Genomic DNA, 20,438 nt, shown 5'->3' with positions numbered 1-20,438 from the left:
ACTCATTTGCAAACGAATTCGGTTTTTCGGGAGAATCACCTGGAACCCAGCTGAATCTCTCGTTTGTGATGCTTCGAGGCAACTGAATGTGCTGCACCAGAAATCTCAAGGGAAGTGTATATAAAGCTACAGTGCAGGCTGTTTTGTATGGCTGTGAGACTTGGCCTATTCGAACAGCGGAACTGAGACGTCTTAAGGGGTTCGACACTCGTTGTCTCAGAATCATAGCCCATGTGAGTTGGTGTCGGCGAATCCTTAACGAGGCAGTTAGAAAGCGCGCTTTCGGTTGTGCGGGTACTTTCATTGAAGAATGTGTCCAGCGCCAAAAGCTGCGTTGGTCGGGATATGTGTTGCGTATGCCGAACCATCGTTTGCCGAATAGAATGCTGTTCCCATGGCCGAATCAGAGTGGCGTAAACAGAGAAGTGGCCAACCCTTGACTTGGCAGAGGAGTATGATGGTGATCACGAAACACTTGGGTGCTGTCAGTGCTACTAGCCTTCCAGGATGAGGACCGCGTGATCCTCACTGCACCTGGTTGGGGACACTACAAGATATGGCTGCCAACCGATGTCAGTGGTTTTCTTGTTGTCAGTTTCTATCCAGATCGCCTGAGTGAATTTCTGGAGGTGTAAGCATCTCAGAATGATTGTGGTAAGCTTGCGTTAAAATCCTTCTCTGTCCACCTTTACTCTTTTATTTACAATAAGGCTTTCAACTAAATCATGGTTGTACGGCAGTGAAGCAACGGTTTTGAACACCGATGTCATGCTGTCGATGATGGTGATGATGGTGATGATGATGATGATCTCATTTGTATGTATGATATAGAACTACTGTGAGGGATCAAAAGTCACCTCTACCTCCCTCTGAGAGTCGATAATTCGATAATGTTCACTACGATTTTTCCCCACGGATGCCCGTGCGGAGAGAATTCAGTGTAGTAACTCAACACCATGAATGCCGAAGTTGCAGGATACCGGGCGAATTTCAGATTTGTTTTGAGCCTTTTCCGTGTCACCGAGTTTTCCAATCTCTTTCTCTTGTAGGTCAACAACAGTGGTTGCGCGATGAGTCACTAGCTGACATCGTAGCTGTTGAGATGGTCGACTTGCCGGTTTCTGAATCTCAAGCCAAAATGGAAGAGGAATTCGGTCATTCCACAAGTGAGTCGAAGCTGGGAACTTTGTTTAGACGCAACGCATTGCTCATATGTGAAAACGCTATTCAGTGTAGTAACTCAACACCATGAATGCCGAAGTTGCAGGATACCGGGCGAATTTCAGATTTGTTTTGAGCCTTTTCCGTGTCACCGAGTTTTCCAATCTCTTTCTCTTGTAGGTCAACAACAGTGGTTGCGCGATGAGTCACTAGCTGACATCGTAGCTGTTGAGATGGTCGACTTGCCGGTTTCTGAATCTCAAGCCAAAATGGAAGAGGAATTCGGTCATTCCACAAGTGAGTCGAAGCTGGGAACTTTGTTTAGACGCAACGCATTGCTCATATGGTTGCTGAAAACGCTTTGACAGTCCACGACCGATTTCCCTCTATTGGAGCCTATCACGTTTGTTTTTTAAATGACTGCAACAGTTTTATACCATTTACAATGGACTTGGTGTTTTACTTGTTCGATCTTGTTCGTTGTTAGGGCAAGCTTCTCTCCGCTTGCTTTGATTTTCCGAGGGAGGTAATTTCAATGAAGATGAATGAAACTTGAGGCTCTTTAATCACATTGGTACACTACTGACTGGGTTTTCACAGGATTCTGTTGTTCCAAACCACCAAGGACTAGTCTGGCAAAGTTGCACGAGTGGCAGCAAAAAGCACGTGATTTCTCATGGCATTCTTAAGCAACGCGCGGACTGAGAGAGTAGTAAATACCTGGGGCAACTGGCTTTCGTTCGGATAGTGAATGGTTCACCACCCTCATTCTAGTTTCACTTAACCACCAGTATAAATAAATAAAATAAATAAATATAATCGTTCAGCTGTAGCGCCCTTTCGGTGCCTAGCTGCCATGCCACCCGAAGGAAGCACGAGGGCTGGGATGCTGCCAGGTTGTCCAAGCCTGGACAGGGGAAGTCGAGAGACAGAGGTCGGGTTCGAACCACGAACCTTCCGGTCAGTAAATTCGCGCCCTTAACCACTTGGGCCATCTCGCCCCCAACTACCAGTATAGTGCTAAGCAACTGACCAGTTCGAATGCTGCCACAGCTGTTCAGGTAAACATCGGCCTAAAATGAAACCTCCTGTAAAAGCCCTCCGTGCCTTGCGCAAATTACCGTACTTGTGCCACATTCCGAACTGGTAGCCGGAATCGCGCACCATCACGGAGTTCTAGCAAGTAACGCATTCCTAATCGCCTAGCCGCTTGATAGAAGTATCATTAATCTGATAGCGTATCTAATTCACAAGACGATCTATCTAGCTGTGAAAAGGTCAAGTATGGAGCCCATTGAGAAGACTTCTTTTCTATTGAGACACTTGTGAAGGGTGGCAATATTGTATCCGCTTTGAACGTATGTTCGTTTTCGTCCTTCACCACTTCTTACATTTCGTTTCAGGCAATATTTTCGAAATGTTCGCGAAGCGTCTGCACACTCAACTCGCGCAGTTATGGGTGAGTTCTCCTCTCGGTTTCCTTTCTCTCACAAACTTATGTTCGTCACGTTGTGACACTTTAGCCGCCCACCACTTCTCTCGACGTTTAGCGGGTTCCTCCCCCCACTCCCAGCGGACGATTTTGTGAGACACCTTAATACCAGAAAGCCTTCCTCTCCTGTGGGGTTCGAAATTTGTTTTTCTATTCTTTCGACATCGTCCGTCCTCAAGCTCTGCAAATCGCTCACAAGGAGTCGGAATGTGGGCGAGATTGCCCAGATTGACCGGAAGGTCCGTGGTTTGAACCTGACCTCTGCCTCTCGACTTCCCCTGTCTAGGCTTGGGCAACTTGACAGTGTCCCAGCCGTCGTGATTCTTTCGAGTGGCATGGAAGTTAGGCACCGAAAGGGTGCCACAACTGAACAATTTTCTTCTCGCGGGAAGCGTGACTCCTGTAAAATATTGTTCTAGAGAACCACACTGGCACTCCGTTAGTGGAAATCTGAGTGGTTCTCTTCCATCAGTGAGTTTTTTAGACAAACCAATCATTCTGCTCCTTTCACTATATATTAGCAATTCATCTGGAAGAAAGCGTGATAGATGAGTCACTTTCAAGTGGTCAAAGTGCTGTTCATTGAAAGCAACCCTCGGGAAGATTCGGACCCGTGCTCTTCCGGTTGGTGACCGAACTCTGCAACTTACGTTTTCGAGACGATAAGCAATTGTATTTTCCTGTTTGTCTGTTATCGGTGCACTTCGACTGTTATCATTTATTTTTGAGGAGCATGGCCACAAACATAAAAAGTGAATGCAAGCGATGAATGCGAAAGAGTAACAGGAGAATATGGGAGAAAAGAGAGAAACGTCTCATTGGAAATCATGCCAAGAGCAGTTCCAGTGTGATGATGAGGTGAATCCCAAAGTATGTATAGATTTGGTATGGAAACAGGCGTCTAAAGATCAACAACCGAAGAAGGGACAAACAATGTGGAATGCTCTTGAAGGCGCGATAGGCGCTATCACAGTCAAGACTCGCACATTAGGCACAAAGTGTCCGTCATACTGGGTCTGGTGTGAGATTAAATGGCAAAAATATACCTTCAACGCCATGTGCCACGCATAAAAGTGTCATAAGTACGCAGGAAGCCCACAATGGCAAGCAAACACAAGTCACTGACTGCGACCTTAGGAAGTCCCAGTCCAATAACAGCCTTAGCGGATTGAGGAAAGCAGATCCATCGATAAGAGATGATCATCGGTTGGTGAACCAAAAAGTCGACTTCACAACCGATGGTATGTAGGGCTGAGATTATGGCGAGGGAATATTCATCAGCACCATCCTTCTGCTTCTTCTCATGTAACATGTTTTAGGTACCCATTCCAAAAAAATCATAATTCGCGTTTTACATCCTCCATGGGTTGGGGCTACTACGTAGGGCTCGAGAAATCTACGGGTTTCTCTGACGAAGGCATTTCGCTTTCATTACCACTTGCGCTCTTAGGTAAGGTAATAGGAGAACCAGCTCCGAACATAACTGGACTACACAACAACTAATGGAATAACCATTTTCATTGGGACAGGTTTAATTGGTTTTCCTTCACTTGCCCTTAACAGATGAGTTCTTTATCATTTTTTGACCAGGCTGGAACTTTTCACGCGAGCTTTATAAACAGATCGTTTTCGGCTGCACATGACACGCCCATACGCATCAGTGTTCAATAGATCAGCTGACCCACGCGTTCACTGGCTTTCTGGTTTTGACTGAGCGCGTCAGGCTATCAAGCGGCTATCCAGACTGGGGTTCAGGGTATTAAGAAAGCATTAGGAAAACTGTGGTCTACAACATTCGATACGAATGACAATATTAATCACTCTACCTGGTTTAGCGGTTTTCGCCTACTAGTTTCCATTCCCAGATAGATGTGTTATCCTGAACTGTCCATTTTTTATATTTTGTATGTTTCAGGTGTTTATCCGAGATTGCGCCGCTGGATTTCCTCAAACCATATCCGCATTCATACGTTCTCCATCGTCATTCATGTCGTCATTTTCTGATCGTCGCGGCCTGCCTACCAGATCCTTCCAACCCGCGTACGAGGACGCAGCATTGCCCGTCGCCACTATGCCTCCGCGACTTCGACACCCGTTGTTCATGGCAAATGAAACTGTGGATGGTTTGGACCCAGCGGAGAGCCCTCCTATTCGCAGTATGATGAATGCATTTTTAACTCGGGACAATTTCAATTTGCACAAGATGATTGTCGTGGCGACGTCAGTTGGGAAAGTAAGTTGGCACATTCGCTACACTTGTTCGATATCTTCAAACCCTCAGTTGAAATCAGTTGAGGGATGTCGTTGGACTATGCTGTGCTCTGAGCACCATTGTTCTCTTTGCTATTCCTGAAGGGTGAAGAGTTGGGATTTCTGTGGGTCTGTTCGCTTTCAGTCGCTTTCAGCCTACCCTACTGTATTCACCATCCATAGATCCACTGTCAGTGCCCTAACTGGAATTGAGGCCAGATGCACTGAAAGTGCCCGCAGCGCTCCTGTCTTGTTACCTTCCGTAATTTGGTTTCTCTTCTCGGAACGCACGTCCACGACGGTCACCACGCTAATGGATGCAGTCATCGGAAACATGCTGGCCAGTCTTTTGATAACTCCGAGACGGTCAGACTGATGTGAGCAGGTGTTATATCTGCTGATTCGCCAATCTGTTGTATCTAACTGCTGACTCACTCCAGTACCTAGTGCCGGAAAAAAACTCGCAGAAGGAAACACAACAGCCGTATTCTGAACGAGCGAGTGCGAGAGCGTGAGTGCGTGTGGGTGCAAAAATACAGCGGTCTTTAGCTATTTATTGGAGGAACTGTCTGAACTTAATCCAATGCTGACGCACGCGGTCTGGCTTTGGTACGATGCTGTGACGCGCTGCATATTGTGGGGGCGTTGTCTGTCTGGTCAGCATCTAGTGGAGATTCGGGGCATTCAGTGGAATCGGACCTCTCCGATAGCTGGTCATTGGGTGACATGAGTGGGGGAGCTTGGGTGAACTGCTGATCTTGGTTCACTGTCGGTGAACAAAATCTTTCGTTGCATAGTATACCTTTTCATCTCTCTCTCTCTCTCTCTATCTCTTTACCCTCCCACAGTTGTTTGGCCTAGAGAGTGAGAAAGGACGCGTGGTTTGGGAACACTTGGTCCCCTCGGCCGGTCTGCTCGCAAACGGAAAGCTAACCTTGTATCAACAGCGTAATACAGCACACTTCCCATTGCCTCCAATAACCACACTGCTTCTTCGGTCAAAGGTAATTTCCTGGGTCTGTTCGCTTTTGCTGCGGTTGACCGCTTTTATTGCTATTGTGGTTTTTTTATTGCTCCGAGTTGGACACCTGTAATAGCTGAGTAAAAGCGTCCTTTTCGGTTGTTCGGCCTTTGCCGGGTGTGGTCGATCGATGGCGCATAGCCTTTATTACTGTTCTTTATTATAGCCACTTCTATTATTATTGTTGTTATTCATACGATTACATTCGAAATTTCCGTCAAGTTGCTGCAAGGTGAAAAATGATAGTTTGGGGTTGGAGCAGGGCATTCTATGGCTGAGAGTAGGTAGTCTCCCCGATTGGACGCAGTCATCCAAGTTTCCCGAACTATCCAGCATGGAGAGACGTAAGAACGATGGGATCCAGAGAAGAAGTAACGCAATTTGTTTCCACAAGACACGTGTACATCTTTTACACATTACCGCGTCTGGATCACTATGGGTGACCTGCGCCGGGATCTAAGTAATCGGATTAACAAAGGGCATCGGAAACAAATGTTGACAATCCATCGGTATGCGCTCAACCTTCAAGAGGCAGTTTGATTGGCCAGAGTGTGGCGATCACATGATTTGGTTGAAGCTGACGTCTGTTGGTCTCGCTATGGTTCGGGGTTCTGGAGACCTGAGAACACAGTTGGTATGGACTGACACAGGCTTCCGCACGGCATCCTTCTTCGTGCTTTTTCAGGCCCGTGTGAATGTCACACACTGACCGTTTGAACAACCTCTTGAACGTCGATCACACATCGATAAATACCATTCAGCTGTTGTTTCTGTTGGTCTTCGCGACTCCGATTGTTTTACGGTAATACGTAACTCACTTATCTACTCTCGGAGTTGTATTACTTTCGTCGCCTGCGCTGTACAACTTACTACGTACAGTACTCCTTACAAAAGACAGCACCCCCAAACAGAGAAGACCTTTGAGTAGAGCACGCTTTTTGCCGTTGTTTTTTTATTGTTTCCGACTTGGAGGACGAACGCCCGGCTCTCAGAACAACACAGTCCCTGGCGATTTCAACACCGTATCTTATTTTAAGACGCGCAAGTTGCTTTGAAGTTTGATATCGATGGTGACTGAATATTGTATAGTATCATGCATCGTAGAAAACGTAATCAAAGCAATCCCGACATCGTGTAATCTAATTGATGTTAGTCAGAATACCGGAACCCTTTATGATTACCACAAACCCGCGAGCACTCTCAGTTTCACCTTGCATGTGTTCTCATTTTTCTGTTACCAGAAGACGAACCTGCCTATGCTATATTCGTTCAATCCGAGTACCGGAGTTCCATTGGAGAAGTTCCCTAATGATGTGTTCCATATCGACTCAGACGTCATACAGGCAGTGATGTTTCCCGGGCCGGTGACCGAGCGCACAGATTATATACGGCCGGTTCTTTTGCTGGACAAGGAATCACAGGCAAGTTGCTGATTTTGACCAGCAACTATTGGTGTTTTTTGCAATGTATAGTTCGTTGGGCGGCTGTTCTTTTGCTGACTATCTGTCGTTGAAGACAAACTGTCCTTCACGATATTTCTTCAGCACACTGCGAACAAGCGATCTACATTCAGCATACACGGCACTCCAAACCGTTTCATTTGATCGCCATTTTCTGTGCAAGCGGACACTGTGAAGGTCAATTCTCGCTATGGACGCAGTTTTTGTTTCGAACTGATTTTGCACAGAGTCGCGTGCCCCTCACTGAAAGCATCTTTGGATCGAGTCTCGGGCGAATTCATCTATGATTCCATCACTTGACAACTTACAGAACACTTTGGAAGCAGTGTCTTTTTCTCTGTGTGAAAAATCCTGATGATCGTCAATTTTCAAACAATGCCAGTAGCACACGGAATTTGGAGAAATTTCTCTCCCGTTTTCTATCTCCGTATCCCGGACACTGTAGCTGGACGTGGATATCTTCCGCATCCCTGCAACTCTGGTGATAATCTGTGGTTCAAGCCTTCCTTCCCTTCCGAATGGAGGGCGAGATGGCTCAAGTGGTTAAGCGCGAATTACGTGGATATCTTCCGCATCCCTGCAACTCTGGTGATAATCTGTGGTTCAAGCCTTCCTTCCCTTCCGAATGGAGGGCGAGATGGCTCAAGTGGTTAGAGCGCGAATTCACTGATCGGGAGGTCCGTGGTTCGAACTCGACCTCTGCCTCTCGACTTCCCCTGTCTAGGCTTGGGCAACCTGGCACTATCACAGCCATCGTGCTTCCTTCCAGTGGCATGGCAGCTAGGCACCGCGAAGGGGTTACAGCTGAACGATTTTTTTCCTCCCGAGTGTGCTTTGTAGATGCGTTCAGTGTTAGTATCCCGCCACGATGTTTAGGTACAATAGCAATTAATCAGCGTGGTCTGCATCTTTAGAATTCCCTCTCCTAATGTCATCTCTGGGTCAACAGACGGGCATTAGTTTGAGCTAAAAATCCCAAGTCACGTTTGTGGAAGAGGCCAATCATAACTCGATATAACCCTTGCTTACCTCGTCAGGTCTCACAGTCCCACATGCGCGTCATCATGAGGCGTCTTCGTTAGTGACGCTTTTGTCACTTGTATGAATTCGTCAACCATCGTGTTGCTGGCTACCGGTGTTGGTGGAAGTTCCTGTGCCGCTGGATTATCATGCAAACCCTTACCGTTGCTTTCCGATAACCCCTAGCCGGATCTGGGCGAAGTGCTATAAGCTTTCCGTGAACAGTAATAAACTCAAGCGGCGCCACAGATGAACCCGTTTTTTAATTCAGCGGCTGGCTTAGTTATTACAAGGAGACCCAAAATCCCTTACTTTGTTCGTTTCTGGGACAAATTGTGCTTCGTCTCACACAGTCGTTTGTATCACGAAAGAACACTTATTTCGCCCCTCTAACTTGATCTGATCTGTCGGTCCGGACGATGTGATCGTTTTATTCGATGGCAAATGCTTTGTGCTATTTTTACACAACTTCCTTCCTCCTCAGTCAAAAGTTAATTGAGGGACTCATTTGACCGACATTGCTCGCCCTATACTATACTGCCCCATGTACTCACAGATCGCATCAGCATGATCTCCAGTAGCCGCAGTATCGTTCCTCTCCCGTCCAGCCGAGTGGCACTCAGGTAGGACTGGTGGAACGCTAAAGTTGAAAGATTACAACCACGTCAGGCAAATTTCGGCTCAGCAGTCTCGTCAGGGAATGACAACACGTGCCCCAGGTCTACGTGTGCTCGTTTGCGTTTCATGTCCTGTAAAGTTTTCAGCGAATTGTCAGGAGCATCAGGAAGGTGGGAAAACGTCACAGCATTCGGTTTGCTTCCACTTCGCCCCGTGTCACAGACTGTCCCAGCTTTGCTTGCGTAACCGGTGTTTTGGAACTGGAAGTGACACCTTTCGGTAGTCAGTTTTCCAACCCACCTGAACCTAGCCACTGTTATTTGCTGCTCTGCTGAGTGCATCTCACCACGTACGCGCTCTCACACTGCAACGCCTGCTATTCTTTGCATCGGCTTTTGGGGATCGGAGGATCCAAGTTTCTCAATCATAAACTGAGACTACCCTTGCAGTTGTTTTGTACACGCAGCCTTTAGTTCTGTCGTAATTCGTCTCGAAAATTTCTCTCATTGATAATGCATGCACTGACTCTACTGTCACATCACAGTTAGCAGGTACTTAGTTATAACTAAAACGGTTGAAAAACGCAAGTTTACTTCTCTGAAGCGCCAAGGGGATAGAGTGAGACTGATAAATTTGAAGTTGCGAGGGGCATGTCGGAACACAAGAGTATGTTCTATTCCGGTTAGGCTGTATTAGGCGAAATCCTACACTAAATCTGTCCTGCAGCTCGCACACGATTGGTCGGAAAACCGGATCACTTGCCGGTCCATCATCAAGGCGAGATGTGATTGGTCGAAAATATGGAACCAGCAGCCACTCTGATTCCAGTAGGTTTAGGGTGCATGCACTTTGAATGAAACACGCTCTACATTGTTTCAGACCTGCTTCTGGGCGTCTGATACATTTTGCTCACCCTTGCTGGTTCCTCCGCTGAGAACACTAGCTTGAGAACATCAGAGCGAGAATAGAATTGAGGCGTTGCTGTTTTTACAATTGGTCAGCGGGAAGCAGCGACTTCTGTCGTATCCAATCCAGTGAGACTTACTGCGGGAGTAACAGAAGTAATTTGAAGAAACACAATCTAACAACTGACTAACTCAGAGGCGGTGTGTCCAACTGAGTGTCATTTTACCTGTTCAGACTCGTGATTGATGAATGACGGGAGAATACTGTCCGCCTAGATGTGATGTCTATACCACGCTCCACACTAACCTTCAATTCGGCGGTGAAGGACTAACTCAGAAGCCAACCTCCCTTACGGGGTCTACAATTCCGTAAAATCGTTCAGCTATAACACCCTTTCGGTGCCTAACTGCCATGCCACCAGAAGGAAGCACGAGGGCTGGGATACTGCCAAGTCGCCCAAGCGTAGACAGGGGAAGTCGACAGGCATAGGTAGGGTTCGAACGACGGACCTTCCTGTCGGTAAATTCGCGCTCTAACCACTCTGTCCAACTCGCCCCCCGCCCCCGCTACCATTCCGTGCTAGCTAATGTGCGTCGCAAGGGTGTATTTTCTGTGTTGCGTATTCCTATTCCCTCTCCGTCTCGTTTCTTGTCCAAACAGGTTCACATCTATCCTCCCCGTTATGCCACTGCTCTGGTGGGGGTTCGCACACCTGTCTATATGTATACAATAGAGCCTGATCTGGCTCGTCTGACTGGATACCGCATACATCTTTCGTCAGCGCGTCAGCCAGGCAGAGAGGACCCAGTTACATTCAGGGCCACGCGTGTCTGGCGAATGCAACTTCGCTCCACCCTGCCACCAGACGGGAATGGAGAGCAAAACCCATACCCGCCACACGTCATTGTAGCAACGGCTTCGCGTCCCAACGGTGGTAAGTCCTAAGAGGTGTTTACGGCTAAAACGCGATTCTCTGAAAATTTCACAGTTCCTTATCCATGCACGTACACAACAGTTTCCCGTAAACCCTGACACTCATGTGCGCGTGTTTATCGTCCTTTCTGATTTGGGTCCTCATTGGGGATCTGTTCTTCATTTTCTCTATACTCGCTTCAAACGTTTTACACACAAGGCGAGTAGAAGTTCGTCCACTGTTATCAGCACACCCTTACTAACCCTACTAGAATTGTTTTACTCGTGCGCTGTGCATCATCATCATCATCATCGACAGCATGACATCAGAGTTCATCAGTGTTCTCTCTTCCATGCCTATATGTCAGAACATATCCATTCCGTTGGTCGTGTGCTTGGTGACCGGAGTGTTTTGTACAAATATCTCAACCCCAATCTAATCGCCGTCGTGACCGCCGGTGGATCCGTTGCCAGCCAGACCAACAGTGTCGCCGTGTATTTGATTGATGTGGTCGTCGGCCGTATCGTCTACAGCGCAGTTAACGCACGTTGCAGTGAGCCGGTCAACCTGGTACACTCCGAGAACTGGATTGTAGTAAGTTATCGACCCGTTTTGAAGTTAATTCCCATACTGAACTTGAGCTAACTCGAAATGATCTCGTACGCAATCCATAGTTTCAACTCCACCATGTGGTACCATCATTCGTTGAGCTTGTGCAAAAAAAATCGTTCAGCTGTCGGCGCCTAGCTGCCATGCTACCCCAAGGTTGCACCACGGCTGGGATACTGCCAGGTTGCCCAAGGCTAGACAGGGGAGTCGAAAGACAGGGGTCGGGTTCGAACCACGGACCTGCCGGTCAGTAAATTCGCGCTTTAACCACTTGGTCCATCTCGAACCCTGGTCGAGCTCCCCTATCGCAACCCCCTTCTGCCAAACGCAAAATTGCTGGTTGAAGGTGTCTGTAGCGGTTCGTACTGTTCACCAACGTCAAGGAAGGTGCTTTTATTGACGAAACATTTCGAAGGGGTACACTGGCTACGAATTGTCTCTGTTGCTTAGAAGAAAAGGCATTAGAAGCAGAGGGGTAAAACAACTCAGGACGAATAACTATTTCACACTGGTCATCAAACAAATACAGCGATCGATTGCTGCTTCGTTGCGGATAGTTGCCTTCAACCGCTTCCCTTCGTGTATCACCCCCATCTAATCTTCTTTTTCCTCTATCCAGTATACCTACTACAACCACAAATCGCTGCGGCACGAAGTCACTGTCTTGGAACTCTACGAGCCTACCAATTACTCGCCAGCTGGTTATGAGGTCTGCGCCTCCTACTCAGTTCCCGGTCCAGCTCAACTCTTCCTACGAAATATATTTCCTACCGGCTGGCTTCCAAGTTTTGCTCACTCACCTAGCACTGCACATCAGACGAGTTCTGTTGCTGATGTGGGTGACGGCCCAGGTACGGATGAACATCTTGCTGAGGATCGCCCACCGTCTCTGGTGGACAGTGGTCGTTCAATCTTCTCCTCATTGTTCCGTGCAACTGACTCGGATGGAATCTGCAATACGACTGGATCCAATCCACTAATTCCACAAGTGACTCAACAATCCTATATATTCAGCACCGCTCCGACTCCCGGTGTGGCAGCAGTCTCACTTACCGAGCGTGGTATCACTTCGAAAAGCATCATTTGTGAGTTTTTCCGGTCTCATTTTCAACACAGTTAAGATTCGGATTCCCCAATAAGCCTGGGTTAGATTGTTGGTGTTCTGTTCGCTGACACCTGTCAAAATGACATCATCAGTGTATAACGGGTCAGTGTTGCGTCTCTGTGAAGGCGTTGATTAACGCCACGTTCGTGTTTATGTGCCTCCCGTCGACCGAGGGGTGGCCTTGATTGCGATTGGTTGTTTGGATGTTCGGCCCTGTCGGTTGGCCCGGATCCTTATTGGAGGGCGCTCGGATGACCTTCACTTCTGTCACCCGGCACCCGTTAACGTGTAATGTATCCCGCTTGATCTGTTGGTTCATTTTGAATCGTCCGATTAAGTTACAACTGGTGGTGCTCAACGCCAACTTGTTGCACGCTGATGATATCGTTTCGACTGATTGTGAAAAGTTTGTAACTAAACACACAGTGCCAGGCTCAGCGAACAAAATACCAACCATCCACGCATCCCGAACTACCAACATTTCCCTCGATGGCAAGCCCAGGGCAGTAAATTGCCCCGGATGGTCCAGAATCTCGAGGAATTCGCTTATTCTCCCTTGAATCTTTGGCAATCAAACACGCATTGGTGAGCACTTTGATTGGTTGGGGAGTGGAGTACCATGTGTGCTGTTCACTTAACAGATCCTGCAAAGGTGTTCCACGGCAGAAGATGGATGTGAGCGCCTGCCAAATCGCTTCTATCTCATAACCTTTCCCTAAAGCCTAGTGGGAAACTCAATGTGCTGTACCGGTCGCTGAGTTCATCGACTCTTGTTTAACAATACCGTAATTGAGCAGGATGCTCAGGCGTTTCATGAGTTTACTTCCTCATCTCTGGAAGATTCCGATTCTACGAACACCGTCCTGTTTAACGTCTGCGCCCTTTTGAAAATTGAAACACCCACACAGCCTTCATGTTGTGTTTTTCGAGGTTATCCTGTTGTCGAAGTTGTGACCATTGACCGAAAAGGTGGACTCTTGCCAAAACGATCCAACCTGCACGTGCTCTAACGAATGGGCTTTTTCTTCCTGTATTTACGTGACCAGTGCACTGTCTTTTTCAAAGAACCAGCTTTTTGCATTCTGCTCTGGCGGTGTTTCGACCCTCCACTTTACCACCCGAACTATTGTATTGGTGTATTTGTTCAAGTTTTCGGTAGTTAGATAACCAGTTTCTCCTCCAGTCCTCACTACTTTTATCTGTAACTTATTCGTATTTTCTTGTTGCTCCTGGCCTGCCGCCGAGGCGCGCCGAACATTCGCAGACAGACGGGGTCTTTTAGCACATGCTGTCCGCTTCAGAGAGCTGTAGCATCAGCGCTAAACGCTTGGGTGCTGTCGGTGCTATTCGCCTTCCAGGATAGGGACCGCGTGATTCTCACTGTGCCTGGTTGGATGCACTACAAGATATGGCTGCCAACCGATGTCAGTGGCAATCTTGTTGTCAGTTTCTATCCAGATCGCCTGAGTGAATGTCTGCAAGTATAGTCACCTCGGAATGGTTGTAGTAACTTAGCACTAAGTCCCCCCCGTCCACCTTTACTCTTTTATTTACAATAAGGCTTTCAAATAAATCATGTTTTTACGGCAGTGAAGCATCGGTTTTGAACACTGATGTCATGCTGTCGATGATGATGACTTGCTCTCTGTAACAACTTTTGTTGTCTTGTCTTGTCTCATTATTTCCCCTGTTTGGATAACAGTTGGTCTGCAGAAAGGTTCTCTGATTGAACTGCCGAAGACATTTTTTGACCCTCGTCGGGCATTGGATCTATCTCCGGAGTTGATGTAAGTAAACTGTTGTTGGTTCCGAGAATCACAGCGTACTCATTATCTCGTTTAAGAATACTCGCTCGGTGCACTCCAGGCCTTGTACTGATAGCACTAAGGATTCCTGGGTTTTATCGAAATGCTTGCTCTTTGATCACACTGTTGACGCTTTCCTGTCAAAAGAAGATTACAGGAGCATTGAAATTACTTGTGAAATGACCTTTTCTCCCACTACTATCGGGGGAAGCACTGTCACACGATAGATCATAGAGGAGAACGCTACTATAGTCTCTACTAGGGAGTGACGCCCTTTCAGAGGTGTTTTGGGTTATTACTATGGCTGTATTGAGTGTTTATCTGAAGACCTTCAGCAACTGTGGCCGTTCAAATGAGACGAGAAAGTGATTCCTCATCGGAATCAAATACCGGCAACACGCCTGCTCCTAACTGGCAAGCAACCGTAAAGAATAAGTCACTTACTAATGTGTTGACTAGATAATGGAAACAAGCTCTGTCTTCGGGGAGTTGATCAAGAACGGGACGCTCACATCTACGAATAGCACTGAAGTAAACGCATTTGAGAATCACCACCGGTGAATTTGACCCTCACTACGAGCTCAGCAGTCAGTGGACAGTCCAGGTAAGATATGGCAATCGGCGCATCCGTGGGATCATTCACATTCTATCCCCCTCGGGGTCTGGGAATCCCCCCCCCCCAATGTTTTAGCCTTGTCCGCTTTCTTTCCACGTAGAACTATGCCATCGCAACGCGAATAATTCGCCAACACTAATTGGGATAGGAAAACAAAACGACTTTTTTCCGGACGGCAGTTGGACGACATGTGTAACATACATCCTACTTTTCATGTACTAGTTGTTTGGAGGCCTCCAGCCACCTCTAATAACCGAACAAGCACGTCAATCGAACAGATGCTTCACGTGCGGGCTGCGGACCAAACGAAGGCATGTCCTGATTGGTCAGAATGCCAGCCAATCTGTATCGAGCATCTTTAGCTCGACGCTTCTCGCCCCCTTACGGAGATTCTGGCACGGCTTTGGAACATTCTGTGATTACCCCATTAGTACAGTTGTAATCGTTTTCCTTTCTCTCCATAAGGGACTGTCTGAAGCTACCATGCCTTTTGATATACCATAGTGAGCGGAGCAGTAAGCCAAGGACCGATACAGAGTTGCACAACCGTTCGGCAAGTAACAACACCAGTCTAGCGATTCCGGCTCATTTTCCAGTACTTGTGATGACACGGGAACATGTGGTCAACCGCGGACGTGAAAACCAACTTAACGTTGAACAAGCATTTGCGTGACACGGTCCACCGAGTGTCTACTTATCGGACTGTGCTAGGATGTTTCACTCATGTATGGGGGCGTTCTAGCTCATCCTACTCTCTTCTATCATTTCATCCCACAGGGAAGAAGGAGTACTTCCTTATACGCCAGTTCTACCTCTCTCCGACCAAGCCGTGATTTCCTACAACCAAACCATCATGGGTGTGCGGGCCATTCGCACAGCAGCTACGGGACTTGAGTCCACCAGTCTGGTGTTTGCTTACGGCTTGGGTAAGTGCTCCCGAATTTTGAACATTGTTGCACATGGTTAAAGGTTCATTCTTTTCGTTAGTCTGCTGGGAGGTGTGCGTGAATCGATGGAGCTACGATTTATCCACCTCAGCAGATGATAGAAAACTATGTTTATGTAATAATAATAAAAATGTGTTAATACTCGTTCGCTCGTTCCTCGTTTCCGATGCCTAACTGCCGTACCACCCGAAGGAGGTACGAGGGCTGAGGTACTGCCAGGTTGCCTAAGCCTAGACAGAAGCGGTCGATATGTAGAGTTTGGGTTCGAACCACGGACCTTCTGGTTTATAAATTTGCGTTTTAACCACTGAGCCATCTCATCTTCAATATTTAGGTGAGCTGTACACCCGGACACTTCATACTCCCACCGTACAGCGCATGCGACCTTCCGCCCAATAGTTTCGACTGCGACTCATGTGTTCCTGTCAAGCTTCCTAATCGAGGTTCATCAGCTGCTTGGAGCTTGGGATAGCTCTGTGGTTAAGGCTCAAACCTACTGACAGGACGTTCTGTGGTTCGAACCCAACCACGCCATCTCAGCTGCTCCTATCTAGGTCTGGGCGACCTGACAGTATGTCAGCCCTCGGTGGATACAGCAACTAGGCACCGAAAATGTTTTACTGCTGGATGATTATTATTGACTTATTTATTTTGATTCGGTCACAGGAATGCGACTGCAGCATAGTTTGTCCTATTGTGGGGTGAAACTTTCGAACTTGGAGGCTCAATCCAAAGATTGGTTGAAACCGCTAGGTGCACAGCTGTTCCAGTCGCATGGATGATCGCGAGCGGAGCAAGTAGAATGACTGTGCGGTATGAAAAGTCAATCAGATATCCCAACACACGATCTACGTGGTGTGCTCTGTTGTTTAGTAAACAACTTCCAACTAACACAACCATCATACTTCATCTGACTACTCCCAAAGTCTGGCTGTACTGAACCCTTGATGTTTCCTCCGAATCGACGATACTGCGCCGATTGTCCAATGCATTTCTGCATCTTTTGGAGTATTTCGGTACTGCACCTAATAGACGTAATACTTCACTGATAGGATTGCTGAAAACTCTTCTGTTTCGGGCTCATCTGGCAGACGCAGTCTCTGAGTTTCCATCAACGTTACGTTCTACTTGAACCCTAATTGCACTGATTTCGACAAACACTCATTTGCAACTCAGTTTGGTTTCCACGGGAGACTCAAGTGAATCTCTCGTTTATGATGTCCTCCAACTGAATGTGCAGCACACAGGCCGCCTCATGTTTCAGTTGACACCATATTCGAGATATCACAGTATATTTTCATAAAGGAGACTGCTCACAAGCTCGCTGAAAACTCTTCACAGTTGAAACTCAAAAAAAGATTCGAAATGCTGTAGGAGGCGGTCTGCTTCAAGAAAGCTGATCCATGTCAGTCTTCATTGGGCAGCTATTAGTGTTGAATTCTTCTTTAATGTGGATGCATTCTTGGTCTGGTGATGCGACCTCCGGCTGTATGTAATCTGTTGGACCTGATGAAACGCAAAACAATGGTCAAAAGCTTCGGGGATTGATAGAACACTGTTCTCTTTGACTTACGCTCTCATCCGCCAACTCAGGTGAGTTCCAGTTGGGTCTCCCTTCAAAATCAAATTCATACGCAGATGAGTCGAATTTCATGTAATTTGGGCTCAAGTAGAACATAAGGTTGATGGAAGGAGACTGCTTGCTCCTGCCTGGTCAGCACAAGTAGGGCAAAACTAGTCGAAGTGTTCTCAGCAACCTTATGAGTAGTTTATTACGTTTATACACGTATCGCGATATCTCGAATACCATATCAACTGAGCCAGCTCAAGTAGAACATAAGGTTGATGGAACTTCGGAGACTGCTCCTGCCTGGTCAGCACAAGTAGGGCAAAACTAGTCGAAGTGTTCTCAGCAACCTTATGAGTAGTTTATTACGTTTATACACGTATCGCGATATCTCGAATACCATATCAACTGAGCCAAGAGACGGCCTGGTGAAGCACTTTCAGTTGCTTAAAAACGTGATGAGCGAGAGATTCCGCTGGGTTCCAGGTGAGTCTCCTGTTGTGATCGAATTGCGGGTGAGTGTATTCCTCGATGTCCCAACAGATCTCACAATGAGCCTTGATTATCACTCAAAATGTTGAAATTCGGATTTTGGTACAGCGGTTATCATGAGCGACGTGGTGAGACCATTGTGGCTAACTTGTGCCAGAGCGTAGTCCAACTCCGTTAGGGTTCCTGCGAATTCGATGCAGCGTTGTTCGGCATTCATCCGGGTATCCACCTCCAGCCTTCGCACGTCCTTGTGAATCCTGCAAGGTCTCTAGGTTTGTCGTTGAACTGTTCAAGATTCATACGCTGACCAACGCCTAGGATCGGGTTTCCTCTTCACCAGAAGGATTACCCAATAAATCACATGAAGGGATGCAAACTGTTTATGGCTGTAGCAGCCAGCTATAGGCAGCACTAGATAACCACGTGTAATTCATTCGTTTGATGCACTTACTGTCAGGACAGGATAGATGAAGTACTTTATCGTATCGCGGTAATCTCCTTCGAAAAGTACGGTCGGAAGATTTATACATCAATATCTGTAAAACAACATTGCGTTTGTTCACAGCCGCCTTCTCCCTCATTGGTTTTTAAGCTGGAGTTTCTCGTGTCATCTTTGGCGGGGAATGTATGTGATGGGTTTGAGGAGAGAAATGGCTGCATTCTGCTCGACCGTAGCTATCATGTCACATCGTGATTACATTTTAGCTACTAACTACTGCCTAGTAGATAGTCGTGAGTTGTGTTGTAGTTATCGGCAAGAGCCCGTTTTCCGCTCGTCAACCTTGTTAAAGTACTTGATTTTCCACCTTGGAAACCGCCGAATATGGTGCTTTTGATTGGGTGTCGTGTTCCTGACTCTATGTATAGTACATATTCTGCAATTCGCACCGCTCGTCTTCGGACATGCCGTTCCCACACATCCTGCCCTGCCCATTTCATTTGAATGCAACATAAGACAAACATGTACGGCAAGCTTCTTTGCGAGAGATATCGAGTAACTGACCAGGGTCTGTGGAGGGCTTGGGGATCTGGATGCCACCGAGGGATTAGTTTGGTCGCGTTTTGCCCGATCAAGCTTTCTCGCCAAGCTTAGTCTACTCGGATTGCTTGTACTGGCTAACACCGAAATATATCGTTAACAAATCTGACGCTTTGTCGAATCATTTTAGTTAGGCATCCTTTGATGTGATGCAATTGACTCAATTCGTTACGAACTAGGGCTCTGTCCAGGGCGCTTTTTCACCGGCCAATCTAGCGAGACTGCTCGTATAATACCTTATTTTCTTTCGTTTCATTTTACTCAGACTTGTTCTGCACCCGCATTTCTCCGTCTCTTACGTACGATCTGCTCAAAGAGGACTTTGATTATACGGCAATCGCAACGGTCACTTTGGGGATGATTGTCGCTTCGATCGCCACACAGCGCCTCGCAGCCAGGCGAGCGGTTTTCCGCGCTTGGGCGTAGACCCCTGCCCACCGGGGGAACTAACATTCCAAACAAAATGCTATTTTCCTTGCATGTATCGTTCACCGGCTGTGTTCGAATGGGCCTTTCTGCCTATGGTCCGATGTACACAAATGAATATGTGTTTCCCCCATTCCTGTGTCTACACTCGCCTCCCTGCCCTCACTTTAATCTGTCTGGAATTTCTATGCAAACCGGGTTCCCGTAGGTTCCGTATTACATTAGTTGTTTTCGTGCTAGATGTGTTTTGTGTTTTCGATTTCTTACGGGCATGGTTGGTTTTATAACCGTGGAATTGAATGGAGACGCGGACTCTAATATGCAAAAAAGAACGTGCGCAGTGAGGTGCAATGATGAGTCGCTGTGGTTCGTACAGCGATTTCCGTTGATTTCAGGGCGGCGGCTCAACTCAACCAAGTATGTCAAAGCAAGTACTCCAAGGAGTATAGGGAGTTCTCGGAAGTCAGCCGCGGCATGTCCGGTCAGCTGATGAAGTATGGGACAGTTCGTATGACCAGCAATACTTTCATCCCCGGCATTTTATCTCTACACAGCAGTCGAAATGCGTCCAGTTCGCTTGGAGCAACATCCTGGAGCAGTCAGAATGTAGTGTTGTGTGGGCATTCTCGATCGAGAGCTGTCACGCAATTCTCCACGTTCAGTCAAGCTCACAGAAACTGAATCAGATCTGTTAGTCTACTTGAATACTCACAAGGTGATGCGAGCGATTTCCAGTTTGACGTCCGTGTTTGATGAAAATCTCCCAGTACAATTTTCAAGTCAATGCATCAGCGCATTAACCAGTTTTGTTATTACCTTATTGATGCGTCAATCAGATCATGACACCTACTGTTTCAGCCTTTTATCGATACGTCCGCCGATTGCTATATCGCTCGGGTACCGGATAGTAATATTTCTATCCGGATGAATACACCGTCCTAGCGTTACAAGAGCTCGGGATGCCTCAGTTGCTAAGGGGCGAACTTACCAA

The 20,438-nt window shown here is 47.1% G+C and overlaps 1 protein-coding gene across 1 annotated transcript in view; it reads left to right on the top strand.

The window, feature by feature from the left end:
* Positions 1–19,687, top strand: part of T265_05991 (hypothetical protein) — a gene marked incomplete at both ends in the record, with an annotated part of 50,065 nt that extends 30,378 nt beyond the window's left edge. The window contains 12 exons of the mRNA XM_009171143.1: positions 1,050–1,166; positions 1,342–1,458; positions 2,565–2,620; positions 4,569–4,886; positions 5,752–5,907; positions 7,166–7,288; positions 10,589–10,862; positions 11,209–11,435; positions 12,070–12,535; positions 14,258–14,342; positions 15,754–15,902; positions 19,287–19,687. Of these exons, the coding sequence (XP_009169407.1) occupies positions 1,050–1,166; positions 1,342–1,458; positions 2,565–2,620; positions 4,569–4,886; positions 5,752–5,907; positions 7,166–7,288; positions 10,589–10,862; positions 11,209–11,435; positions 12,070–12,535; positions 14,258–14,342; positions 15,754–15,902; positions 19,287–19,447 (2,249 nt within the window). The remainder of the gene's footprint in view (positions 1–1,049; positions 1,167–1,341; positions 1,459–2,564; positions 2,621–4,568; positions 4,887–5,751; positions 5,908–7,165; positions 7,289–10,588; positions 10,863–11,208; positions 11,436–12,069; positions 12,536–14,257; positions 14,343–15,753; positions 15,903–19,286) is intronic.
* Between the last annotated feature and the right edge of the window lie 751 nt (positions 19,688–20,438).

The sequence above is a fragment of the Opisthorchis viverrini genome (assembly GCF_000715545.1).
Source record: "Opisthorchis viverrini unplaced genomic scaffold opera_v5_119, whole genome shotgun sequence".
NCBI lineage: Eukaryota > Metazoa > Platyhelminthes > Trematoda > Opisthorchiida > Opisthorchiidae > Opisthorchis > Opisthorchis viverrini.
The sequence above is the reverse complement of the archived record's forward strand: the minus strand, read 5'-3'. Positions and strand labels throughout refer to the sequence as shown.